Genomic DNA, 13,621 nt, shown 5'->3' on the forward strand with positions numbered 1-13,621 from the left:
GATACAAATTGTTTCCTCAAAGTTGCCGGGATGTCACGTGTCTTGCTTCTAAGTACACTCGTAACAACTTAAGCGTTACAAAACTTCTATTCGATCAAATAAAACTGACGTAGCATATACGCCATACATTTTTTGTTGACCAAATTCAACACTCATTGACCTCCTTGCTTGGTGGGCGAAACGAGGAAAAAAAAGACCACCTGCTGGAGGGAGACAGGTTTTCTGCCGAGTTGAGCCTCTCCTCCCCTCTGACAATACTAAAAAGAGGGGTTATTTTAGCAATAAGGCCCGAGGCGGTATATGGCCAATATACCACAGCTAAAGGCTGTTCTTAAACACGACACAACGCCGAGTGCCTTGACACAGCCCTTAGCCGTGATATATTGGCCAGATATCACAAACCCCCAAGGTGCCTTATTGCTATTATAAACTGGTTGCCAACGCAATTAGAGCAGTGAAAAATAAATGTATTGTTGTACCCATGGGATACGGTCTGATATACCACCGCTGTCAGCCAATCAGCATTCAGGGCTAAAACCACCCAGTTTAAAATATTGGTTATAACCAGACCGCCTCATCTCTACACTACACCAGAGAGAAAAATAAAGAGGCTCAATTCGGCAGAAAATCTGTCTCCCTCCAACAGTTGGCGTTTTGTTGTTTCTCCCACCAAAGCAATGAGTTTTTGTATGGAGGTCAGTGACCGTCTCAAATTTGGTCAACAAACAAATGAATGGCTTATTTGCTACGTGATGTTTATTTGATCAAATAAATTGTGTTATGTGACATCCCGACAACTTTGAGAGAAAAAAATGTCTATGCATATTCATGGCATGAGGCTAGTAGCATAGCATCTGTCTCCTTTGAATACAGGCGGTTGACGTCAACAACCCTCATCGAATATTCATAAGAGGATTGCAATAATGAGATGTATCCAACAATCCAAAGAAAGAATAGGCGGGAGCTAGACAGAAGCGGCACTTTGTGTATGAAGACTCCCATGGTACATGTCTTTCTGCCCTGACAATGTCAGTATATCTATAATCTTTGACTACACTTAATAAAATCACCACTTCAAGGTCTTTCTCAACAAGTAACCCACCATAGTAAAGCGGTTTAATTTAGCCTCTGAGCTAATAAGAAGCGTAGATAGGAAATGTAGTCTTGATTCATCCATGTTCCCTACCCTGCTCTCAGATTGTGTCGTTTTCTACAGAGAATGCAATACACTGCACTTTCCATCACAAGTCAAAACCATCTTGTCTAACACTGGCAACACTTTCACCACCCAACAATAAAGGACACTGGACACAATCACAACAAATCATGGGTAATGCAACATCTTTATTGAAACTCTTGAAGCAACATCAATTTACAAACTGAGGAATTGGGAGCTTCTTTTATAAACATAACAAAAATGCTTTTTAGAACAAAGATGATATGTGAACAAAACAAAAAAAAGGGGGGGGACTGGGCAAGAGAAAGAAACACTCCCGGGGGCTCGGACCAGCAGTGGCATGTTTTATTTTATAAAAAAAATAAATCAATGAAATCTTTCAAGTTTACAGGCTTGCTTAAAACCGTTGTAACACTAAGGATTTACAGATCGGCTTGTGTATTCAGTCATTTTAAAACATTAATCTTTTTTCAATATCAAAGCAAAAGCCAGGAAAAATACCACTGAGAAACAAAAAGGACAAATAAAAGTGATGGGGCAAAATGCATTCTGGATATCTTGAATGTTTAGTGTGGTGTGGAAAGTTGTCAGTCAAAATCTGTTCCAGTCGTTCCTTACCCCACCCCCACCTTGGCCCTGACCCTTCAATTTGCCCCACCTAGGAAAAATATAACCAAGTAAATAAGTCCACCACTACACCGTTATACGTACCAGACGTTTCTGCAAACATTGAAATGTTAGGGCCAAGGGGAAGGGGTGAATTGGGACAGTCAAACACAGGCCCGATCAGGACCTCATGGCCTGGGCATTGCCTCCTCGAGACATCCCTCTGGATCCCTGGCCTGCTCCACGCTTGTAGTTCTGATTATAACCATCCTGAAGCAGGGAAAAAGAAAGCATTACTACTAACCGTTCTTATAGAATACTCCTACATAGATTCCTAACAAATAAAAGGAGACGATCCAGTGATGCCCCCTATAAGGCATGTAATGCAACAACTCCTTTAGATGCCTAACAGATATGAGACAATCCAAGATCCCCTATGGTAAGGGCGGGCCAACTTCCCAGACCTAGATTAAGCCTACTCTTGAATTCGAAAAATAATGCTCAACGGAGAAACTCCCCCAATTGAAAGTACTTTTAATTCCATGGCTTAAATCTGTGTCCGGGAAGCCGGCCCTGAGCATGTTAGCTCAACATCCATCCCAAGCCGTCCTCCAACCCTGTGTAAGTGATAAGGTCAAAGGTTATTTACCCCCCGCTGGTAGTTGCCACCATTGGAGTAGTCCCGAGTGGTGTTGAACTGAGCCTGTTGATATCCAGAGTTTGGAGTGTTGGCGAAGGGAGGCCGGTAACCGTCATATCCACCTGTAATGGATTATTACACTCCAGTTAGACGCAGTCATTCAGTAAAAAAGCATAGGTTGTTTCTTTCGCTTATTAAACAGCATCAAGACCATGATGACACCAACATGTGCAACAAGCATGTCATATCAAATGTCAGACGAGTTGAGATCAAATCCAAAAGATGTAGGCTTTTTCTCCCATACACAACACTCAGCTCAATCCATCTATTTAACTAACTACACTACAGACAAGAGAAAGCTCTAGTGTATCTTGAAGCTGATGTGTGGCCCTGCACAATTTAGTTTGTGACAGTAAAGGACAGGTCAGGCTACCGTACCTCTGAATCCGTTGGAGGGGCCTCTGTATCCGTTGACCATGCCGCGGGCGTTACGGGGGCCTCCGCGGGTCATGCCTCTGCTGTTGTAGAAGGACTGGGCCTGGCGACCAGCCGCGGGGATGAACCCTGGACCCTGCTGACCCGGCTGCTGCCCCTGGGGCAGGGCCTGGCTGGGCAGGGATGGGTCCTGGGAGTGGAAGGCACCAACCACTACAGACAGGGAAACATAGTTTGAGTAAAATGGCCTTAAGACAGTCATAATAAAGTTAGTGAAATATTCTTTCCACACCATCTAGCGCTGTTCAACCTGTTCACATTGCCCTTTTCAGGACCGTTCCAGTAGCACTATGGTAAATGCATAACCAGGCCAGTGTGGTACAGCTCGACTTGGTTTTGCTCTGTAGTATGACAAGGGGAAAAATCTGCTCCAGCCCTGCTAGCTCACCAGACTGCAGCTGGTCTGTCTGCATCTCTGTCTGCTCCACAGGGAGCTGCTGTGATTGGCTGCTGAACCCCTGCTGGCTGTAGCTGTTCTGGTATTGGCTGGCCTGGGTCAAGGCTTCCGCCTCATTGGCCGGCGGGACAGGGGCATTGAGGTTGAACACCTGAGGGTGGGGAGCAAGGTAGCCTGATTAAAACAATGGTGTGCGGAGTGTTCAGCCTGGTTTAACAATGCTAGGAACAATTGTCACTCACAGGCTTATCAAGAGTTAAAGCTACAATCTGAGATTTGTGTTTCAGCCCAATACTATCCCTGCCACCATCACAGAATGGTTTGGAGTGCTGTAAGAATCCCAGTTAAATGCTTCCAGTTCTGAGAGTAGGTTGCATATGAGTGCCGGCAGTAGTAGTAAATAGAGATTCTGCACTATAAGCATTGTCATGAAAGGGCCAATTCGCAGTTGAAACAATGGTAAGATTTTTTGTAAAAATTACCTCAACTAACCTGTACCCCCCCACACTGACACTGTACCGGTACCCCCTGTATATACAGTTGAAGTCGGAAGTTTACATACACCTTAGCCAAAAACATTTAAACTCAGTTTCTCACAATTCCTGACATTTAATCCTAGTAAAAATTCCCTGTCTTAGGTCAGTTAGGATCACCACTTTATTTTAAGAATGTGAAATGTCAGAATAATAGTAGAGAGAATGTTTTATTTCAGCTTTTATTTCTTTCATCACATTCCCAGTGGGTAAGAAGTTTACATACACTCAATTAGTATTTGGTGTCTCTGTCTCTCTGTGTGGCGTGTGCGTCTCTGTCTCTCTGTGTGGCGTGTGCGTCTCTGTCTCTCTGTGTGCGTCTCTGTCTCTCTGTGTGGCGTGTGCGTCTCTGTCTCTCTGTGTGGCGTGTGCGTCTCTGTCTCTCTGTGTGGCGTGTGCGTCTCTGTCTCTCTGTGTGGCGTGTGCGTCTCTGTCTCTCTGTGTGGCGTGTGCGGGCGCGCCTGTCTGTCTGTGCGGGCGCGCCTGTCTGTCTGTGCGGGCGCGCCTGTCTGTCTGTGCGGGCGCGCCTGTCTGTCTGTGCGGGCGCGCCTGTCTGTCTGTGCGGGCGCGCCTGTCTGTCTGTGCGGGCGCGCCTGTCTGTCTGTGCGGGCGCGCCTGTCTGTCTGCCTGCCTCTCCGTCTGCGCACGCGCGCCTGTCTCTCTGTCTGCCTGCGCGCAAGCTTGTCTGCCTGCCCGCCCGACTCTGCCCGCCCGACTCTGCCCGCCCGACTCTGCCCGCCCGACTCTGCCCGCCCGACTGCCTGACAGATGAAATCGAAATTAATAAAAATGGATGAATAAAGACAGTGAAAGAAAAAACCCAAAGACAGACCATATGAACAATATGGAAATACAATAACGATGATGAACATTCAACTCAAGACTCCTGCCTGCCTGCCAAAGAGAGACTGTTTGCGTTTTGACTAAGGCCTTACTGTCTGCATGGACTGGAATGGTGCTGCATTGACATTGATGCCGGAGATGTGTGGGGGTTTGGAGACGTTGACAGACTGGAAGACCTGCTGCTGCTCTGATGACACGGACATGGATGCCTGGGGAGAACAGTACCATCAGATACACTGATCCTGTACTTAGGTTGATAAGAGTGTGGCGCTAGTAACACAAAAGTTGTGGGTTCAATTACCACAGTGAGTCGATCATTTCTTTTTTTATATGTGATCACTGTGGAAATGTAACCCACAACTTAAAAGTTGCTCACAAGTCAACTGCAAGTTGCTGTATAATGGATAAAAGTGTTTGTTAAGTGGCATGTATTATCCTTTTATACTTTTTTACCTGGATAGTGTCGATGGAGTCCGCATGTGGGCAAGGTTCTGGCGTGTGTGATGACTGGTACATGGGGCATGGCGTGGCGTACGACTCAGGCGTGGGGGACACCATGGGAACCTGGGGATGAAAGAGCGGACTCATTCAGACATCAAGATTCCTAACCTCTTCACCACAGAGGACTGCCCCATTTAAAACAGATCAAATGCATCTTCCAACCTCACTGGAATTATCACTCATCTAAAATACCTTTGACTAATCCAGACAAGTCATATCAGTGATTACTTAAGGGTGCATTTTAGGGCCACCAGAGATTCTGGGTTCGAGCCCAGGCTCTGTTGCAGCCGGCCGCGAACGGGAGGCCCACGGGGCCTCCCGCTCGCGGACCAGCGTCGTCCAGGTTAGGGAGGGTTTGGCCGGCAGGGATATCCTCGTCTCATCGCGCACTAGCGACTCCTGTGTTGTGTCGGGCCGGGCGCAGTGTACGCTGACCAGGTCGCCAGGTGTACGGTGTTTCCTCCGACACATTGGTGCGGCTGGCTTCCGGGTTGGATGTGCATTGTGTCAAGAAGCAGTGTGGCTTGGTTGGGTTGCGTTTCGGAGGATGCATGGCTCTCGACCTTTGCCTCTCCCGAGTCCATACGGGAGTTGCAGCGATGAGAGAAGACAGTAACTACTACCAAATGGATACCACGAAATTGGAGAGAAAAAAGGGATAAAATAATTTAAAAAATGTAAAATTAAAAAAGGGTACATTTTTCAAGTATTTGAACAAGGCCAACTTTATGTTATTAAAAGAAGCCCCTGCCATCATCCTTTAATAATATCACCTGCATGGGCTCAGGCTGTACCGGGACGGTGTTGTGTGGTGAGAGGCGTGATTTTGGATGGACTGGGGGACAGCCCAACTGAGGAAGGTCCATGTTCTGAGCGGCAGGCTTCATGGGCTGGGCTGACACGATGGCTGGGTCAATGAGCTGGCCATCAAACTCCAGCATAGAGTCCTGAGGGAGGAAGCAGAAAATATGGCTGAATAACAAAACTCTTCCCTTTATTCCTCACATCTTTGATTCCTTGATCTTCTGACAACTCCACAAAATGCATTGGTCCTGAGGGAATCAAACAATGTTATTATGGCACTATGCTGAATATGTGACTGACTAAGGTTCAAAGCCATGGTCCCCTAAAAGCCACTAGATCCATTGTCCAGGCCCAGGCATTAGCTTGGACCAAATGCCTAGTATTCAGGTCCAAACCGCCTCACAGCAACCACAGCTAATGGCTAGACTTTAGCTCAGTGGGCTAACAGTCTTGAAGAGGGTGGTGGTTCGAATCTTCACCTGCATGAAGTTGTAAGGCCCCTGCATCTGTGACAAGAGGTCCTGGACTGCCTGCTTCCTGACCACCGGGGGTGTGACTGTGGGTGTGGCCACATTCAGGGAGTGGGTCTCCAAGTCATTGGGGGGAAGGGCCGACTGTACAGGCTGTTGCTGGATGACACTCACCACCTGAGGGGGAAGAACAAGAGGCAAGGCCAGAGGCTGTATACCCTATGAAAGTACCCTTCTGTATCCAGTCCAATAATCTCTTCACTAGACAATTACATAAAATGGTCATTTAAGATATAGTCCAAATTACACTTTTTGAAACTTAGGTGACGTCTTAATTCTTAAACGTAACATATCTTGATAAAAAGGAATCGGGTATGACTAAATCAATACATGAATACAAAATTTAATTTTATATACATCTCCTGCTGCTTTGATCGCATGCCGGAGGACTTACAGGACGGTAAAACCCGTTAGTTACGGGCCGTTTCACAAGTTTTATATTAGATGACACCGTTTTATTTTTTACTGAATGTTGACAGCCAATACTTTAAAATGCAAAACCTTTTTTGTCTCTGAACAGTTGATGTTGAGATGTATCTGTTACTTGAACTCTGTGAAGCATTTATTTGGGCTACAATCTAAGGCTGGTAACTCTATGGAACTTACTCTCTGCAGCAGAGTTAACTCCGGGTCTTCCTTTCCTGTGACGGTCCTCATGAGAACCAGTTTCATCATAGCGCTTGATGGTTTTTCCAACTGCACTTTAAGAAACGTTCAAAGTTCTTGACATTTTCCAGATTAAGACATGAAGATCAGTCAATGTAATGGACTGTCATTTCTCTTTGCTTATTTGAGCTGTTCTTGCCATAATATGGACTTGGTCTTTTACCAAATAAGGGCTATATTCTGTATACCACCCCTACCTTGTCACAACACAACTGATTGGCTCAAACGCATTAAGGAAAGAAATTCCACAAATGAACTTTTAAGAAGGCACATCTGTTAATTGAAATGCATTCCAGGTGACTACCTCATGAAGCTGGTTGAGAGAATGCCAAGAGTGTGCAAAGCTGTCAAGGCAAAGGGTGGCTACTTTGAAGAATCTCCAATATAAAATATATTTTGATTTGTTTACAATATGTTTCCATGTGTTATTGCATAGTTTTGATATCGTCACTATTATTCCACAATGTAGAAAAATAAGGACAAATCCTTAAGTGAGTAGGTGTGTCGAAACTTTTGACTGGTACTGTATAACTACAGAATTAAAACAGATCCTGCTTCTGTTGCCTGTGAGCGTTTGTTTAATAGTCTACTGCCTCTACGAGCACCAAACATCACGCATGTCGGATAAACAACTTCACCATTTCGTCTGTTTTTAATCTTTGTTCATCTGTAATAAAGGCTTTTCTTGTTTGAACAGCCTCTGGTATTATTGATAATTTATCTAGTGTTGTTTACAATGTTTCAAATTGTCAGAAAAACTATATTCATAATAATAACCCTTATTTTTCTTGATCTCCTTATTGTTATTATGATGATCGTCATTATAATAATAAGTAATGTCATTATAACTAGTAGGCTTAGTATAGAGCAGCCTTGTATATCCAGCTGTAGGCCTAAGAACAATAGTTATACAATAGTCAATCATAAAACTTTTCATGTCATCACACAGCGTACGAGTTGTTCATGATTTGAAATGAAATCAAGCATTTAAAGTTAAAATAAAGCGACCATTTAATAATAAGCGTAAACAAATAAACCGTTCCATTTTGTAAAATTGCATTCAGCAATGAATGCAACTTTAGTATTTTCTGTAATAAAGTCTTTACAAAACACTCTCCGGTACACTTATAATTTATTTAGTGTCGTTATCATTGTTCCAAACGGTCAGAAAGATTACAATGTAATTTAACAGCACCTGTTGGGCACACATAATATGCATGCAGCGCTTGCTCCTTACCTTCTTTTTCTTGATCGGCAGTATTTCCACGTCTAGTCACATTTATTCCGCACATCTGACTTCCCCTTTACCTCCTGAGCAACCAGTAAACATTCCCCCGTTTCTAGTTGATTTGTCTCGTCCTCTGCATCCATTTTGCTGTGTGTTACGGTGTTCAGAGTTTGTTATAACCAATTTATTGATTTGAGTATGATAGGCTATAGGTCAGGCTATATTGGTCACGTGCACGTGATACATGCATGTCACGTAAAGAGAGCAAGGGTTGAGGGAATAGGGAATGTTTTTCCTAAACACAATTAGGGATTTCGGTAACTTTTCAGTCAGAAATGGCTAATTACGCTGCAGCAACACAGACAGCACGATAAACACTGTTCTGTGGTGGTCACTGCAGCAGAGAGGAGAGAGAGACAACAGGTGCTAGTCCCACAGTCACTCACTGTAATTTCTATATTTACACACCACGCAGCAAGTCTGAGCCCGGACCAATTAAATCAATTGCGGTTGGACTCTAGTCATTATCATGTCTTAATTATATCTAACTTAAAGCATCAGACAAGCTTAGTGCAAATAGTTGATTAAAACACATAGGATGTGTCTATGAAAATATACACATTTAAACATTTTGTTTGGTTGAAAGAACAGATGACTCTGTAGACCAATTGTGTGTTTTGTCTGGGACAGCCCTACCATGATTTGTGTAATGTGTAAAACACTGAGCATCATACCTCTGTTTCTGTCATCCACTTGTCTCCTTGCTCCTTGTCACTGGTGCTGTACGTGGTGTCTGGAATGAACTGTCTGTTTACGAACTGAAAAACATAAACAAGATGCCCACCGTCACAAAGCAGCCGAGACATGATAATAACTGAATTAACAGGGTAGTGTTCAGTAGGTAGGAAATCAAAGAAAACTGCCCAAAACAGGTATACATTATCTGAATTTGTCCAATTGGAAGCACTTGTTTTCATTTAATTTCATTCATTTCCATTGCAAAATGTAGTAAAACATTGCCTTAATGAACACGACCCAGGATAGTAAGTCCTCTCACCTCTGTAGCCTCCACCTTAATGGGCTCTATGTACTCTTCAACTATTTCACCCTCTGAAGAGAAAAATAATTTTCAGAATGCAGGACGAAAGATGTTCAATTAATCAACATCTTTATTGTCACAATTGGAAAACTAAACAATACAGCAACAAACGTAACTTTAAGGAGCGAACAGTTAACAAAAAAAATCTCACATTTCTAAGGATGGCAAAGGAACGTGACCAGTTGAGCTATCAAAATATAACTTTTTCAATTTATAACTCAAAAGTGCACATTAACGTCAATGTCAAAAATGTTGACCTTGGTCGACGGTCTGCTCCTTTGCCGACTCCACTACTGCCTCCAACTGCTGCTCCTCATCCTCCTCCTCCACCTCCTCACACACTCCATTCTGGTGGGACTGGGCTTTGTCAAAGTACCCGCTTAGCAGCACCCGGTCCAGGCTGTCCTTCAGAGCTTTGTCTGGGGAGGGGAAGGGCAGAGAACCATCAGCATCACAAAAAACGGTATTATGATGTATCAATCTACAATAAAATATGGTGGACACATCTGGCCAAAGTATGTCTCATCGTCTTGCGGTCTGAGCACTGAACCACCCCCCCATTGAAGTGCTCTATTGAACATGACCCAGTTCTCCAAGAGGTGGTGGTGCTGGTGACGCGACTGGCTTTTCTAGACCCATAATGCTGAGACAGCCAGTTCTCCGTCTCTCTGTGTGTGAGAATGGGTCCTGTGAGTGGGACCACAGGGCAGGCTATAGGTCCACTGGCACCCTGCCCCAGACCTTGGCAACCTGCCCCAATGCCACGCTGAATCAGGAGAAGCCCTCAACATTCAGTCCTCTGTCCTGGCAGACTGCATTGTGTCTGTGTCTGTCTCAAGGTCACGTCAATCAGAATGCACCACTCCTATAGCTTGTACCCCTAGGCCCAGATGATTCACATTACAGAACTGTACATTTACAAGACTTCAGCATTCAGAATGCACCATTCCATCCATCTGCAACACCTCAGTTAGTTATATGGTAATTGTGCCAGCCCTATATAACCGACAATTACGGATGTCATGCATAAATTATACAATTACTATCTACTGCAGCAGTCGCGTTCGGATATGTACGGGTCCTTTCAGGCAAGTCAGTTAAAATTACACACCAGAGACTCAAGGGATGCAAACTGGTGAGGGTCTAAAAGGTTGATGTTCATTTAAATGTGCATATTTTCAGAGAATAACAACTACATATTTGAACAAATCTCAATTCTCAGGAAACATGTTTATGGTAGGCTAGCATTGCTTAATTGATTACGTGGGTTGAATTTAATCCAGAGAAGTGTATTGTGCCATATCACAACGTGTTGCTGAGCTCATGAGTGGCATGGTTTTCCATGTCTGAAGCGGGCCTATAGGCCTATTTGTTTGGCAAGACAGCTGTGCGTGGCTGCATCACTGTAGTAGGTTGTTTTGGTTATTTGAATTGCCATTCACCTTTTGTTTACTATACAACCTAAATATAGATTGTGTCATGCCTTTATCAATGCGATATTTTGTTTACTAGGTTTAACTTGGTGCCGCCGTTTCGTTTGCATTTGTCAGTATTTTAAGCCAAACTGCTATTCAGTATTTTTGTTTGCATGCATAACTATGCTACTACTTTCAGCATTTAGTTTGCACTATTTTGGTAAGACAGCTGTGTGTACAGCTGCATTCACAAAGGGTAATTCACTTATTGCAAACAGCCTATCAATCTTGTAGCCTATATTCATTACCAAAAACAGCCTTGCTTTAGTGAGTAGGGCTCTGTCCATTTTGCTGATAAAGCGCAGTGGAGATGGGCTACAGATTTTGGCAGCAACATCTCACTTCAAAATCACTCAATGGCCTCAGAGTCTTAGAATTTGAACTTTGTTGATTGTGGTATAGCGTGATAAGCAGAATTGAATATAGATGGATATTGGCGGAAACTGGAACATTGGCGGAAACTGTCTTACACGTCGATCCAGAGGATCCCAAACATGGTCAATGGGTGACATGTCTGGTGAGTATGCAGTCCATGGAAGAAATGGAACATTTTCAGCTTTCAGGAATTGTGTACAGATCCTTGCGACATGGGGCCGTGCATTATCATGCTGAAGCATTAAATGATGGCGGCTGATGAATGGTATGACAATGGGCCAGAGGATCTCTTCACGGTATATCTGTGCATTCAAATTGCCATCTACAAAATGCAATTGTGTACGCCTATGTAGATATTCCATTTTTTTTTTTTTTTTTAAATCTGCTGTTTCCAGCGACAATAGTCATTTACAACATTAACAATGTCTACACTATTTCTTATCAATTTGATGGTATTTTAATGGACAAAAAAAAAGGGCTTTTCTTTCAAAAACAAGGACATTACTAAGTGACCCCAAACTTTTGAACGGTAGTGTATGTGTAGGGGTAAGTGACTAAGCAACAGGATAAATAATAAACAGCAGCCTATGTGACGAGTCAAAAGGTTAACAAGCAGTCTTATTCAGATACTTGTCCCGAAGCCATACCTGCGTTCTCTTGGCTGTGTGCTTAGGGTCATTTTCCTGTTGGAAGGTGAACCTTTGACTGATGTCCTGAGCTCTCTGGAGCAGGATTTCATCAAGGATCATTCATCTTTGCATGGATCCTGACTAGTCTCCCAGTCCCTGCTGCTGAAGAACATCCCCACAGCATGATGCTGCCACCACCATGACACACCTTTGGGATGGTGCCAGGTTTCCTCCAGACGTGACTCTTGGCATTCAGGTCAAAGAGTTCAATCTTGGTTTTATCAGAAAAGAGAATCTTCTTTCTCATGGTCTGAGAGTCTTTAGGTGCCTTTTACTAAACCCCAAGCGTGCTGTCATGTGCCTTTTACGGAGGAGTGGCTTCCGTCTGGCCACTCTACCATAAAAGCCTGATTGGTTAGAGTGCTGCTGAGATGAGGTAACTTTCCAGAAGGACAACCATAACCACAGAGGAACTCAAGAGCTCTGTCAGAGTGACCATCGGGTTCTTGGTCACCTCCCTGACCAAGGCCCTTCTCTCCCAATTGCTCAGTTTGGCCGGTCGGCCAGCTCTAGGATGAGCCTTGGTGGTTCCAAACTTCTTCCACTTAAGAATGGAGGCCACTGTGTTCTTGGGGACCTTCAATGCTGGGTACCCTTCCCCAGATCTGTGCTTCGACACAATCCTGTCTCGGAGCTCTACGGACAATTCCTTCTACCGCATGGTTTTTGCTCTGACATGCACTGTCAACTGTGGGACCTTATATAGACAGGTGTGTGCCTTTCTAAATCATGTCCAATCAATTGAATTTAGCCGAGGTGGACTCCAATCAAGTTGTAGAAACATCTCAAGGATGATCAATGGAAACAGGATGCACCTGAGCTCAATTTTGAGTCTGAAAGCAAAGGATATGAATACTTATGTAAATAAGGAATTTCTGCTATCTATTTTTGTAAATGTGCTTTATCATTATGGGGTATCGTGTGTAGATTGCTGAGAAATTGTTTCTATTTAAACCATTTTAGAATAAGGCTGTAACTTAACAAAATGTGGAAAAAGTCAAGGGGTCTGAATTCTTTCCGAAGGCACCGAATGTTTAATGATCTGCATGTCATTGTGGCAGTAAATGGAAAAACTGCATGAACCCTAATATTCAGGTAACAGACACACTCTTTCTCCCTCTCTCTCCCAAACATACACACACTGCTCCTAACTTTAAAAACGTTAGGCACCAAACAGAGGGAGCCACAGAAAGAGAACGATTATTTCTATATAGTTACCCCTATATGAATCCTACCTTCAAAGAACATCGCATGAGTAGCAGAACCTTTTCCTTTCTTTTCCTGGGCCAATCAAATTTGCCTAGACCTACAGTCAAGTTACCAGGTTGTTAGCTTGCTAGGTAACATGACTGAACAACATTGTTTGTTATCAAACCAATCATTTGCGGGCCGGAATTAGTTTAAACCCGACTGCGACATGTTTTGTGAAAATCTATCAAATGCGTGTGAAATCGCAATGTATGTTTTTTTACCGTTTGAGGTAGAGGCAATGTTTTCTTTGCTGTAAAGCTGCAAAAGCATGCATGTCACTTAGCTGTTTTTCCTCTCTGGCACTCCTGCGTG

At 43.7% G+C, this 13,621-nt stretch overlaps 1 protein-coding gene across 4 annotated transcripts in view; it reads right to left on the reverse strand.

The window, feature by feature from the left end:
* Positions 1-1,324: 1,324 nt before the first annotated feature.
* The window catches only part of caprin1b (cell cycle associated protein 1b), a 32,486-nt gene continuing 20,189 nt past the window's right edge, over positions 1,325-13,621 (reverse strand). For 3 of the 4 annotated variants that reach the window (XM_029697306.1, XM_029697304.1, XM_029697305.1), the window contains exons 7-17: positions 9,777-9,938; positions 9,478-9,530; positions 9,155-9,238; positions 6,476-6,676; positions 5,966-6,139; positions 5,145-5,255; positions 4,784-4,900; positions 3,307-3,466; positions 2,862-3,071; positions 2,433-2,545; positions 1,325-2,053 (exon numbers count right to left, since the gene is read on the reverse strand). In XM_029697306.1, coding sequence (XP_029553166.1) covers positions 1,964-2,053; positions 2,433-2,545; positions 2,862-3,071; positions 3,307-3,466; positions 4,784-4,900; positions 5,145-5,255; positions 5,966-6,139; positions 6,476-6,676; positions 9,155-9,238; positions 9,478-9,530; positions 9,777-9,938 — 1,475 coding nt within the window. In that variant the 3' untranslated portion in view covers positions 1,325-1,963. The remainder of the gene's footprint in view (positions 2,054-2,432; positions 2,546-2,861; positions 3,072-3,306; positions 3,467-4,783; positions 4,901-5,144; positions 5,256-5,965; positions 6,140-6,475; positions 6,677-9,154; positions 9,239-9,477; positions 9,531-9,776; positions 9,939-13,621) is intronic. The other variant, XM_029697307.1, reaches the window with a different exon arrangement.

This window comes from Salmo trutta, chromosome 17 (assembly GCF_901001165.1).
Source record: "Salmo trutta chromosome 17, fSalTru1.1, whole genome shotgun sequence".
Classification (NCBI taxonomy): domain Eukaryota; kingdom Metazoa; phylum Chordata; class Actinopteri; order Salmoniformes; family Salmonidae; genus Salmo; species Salmo trutta.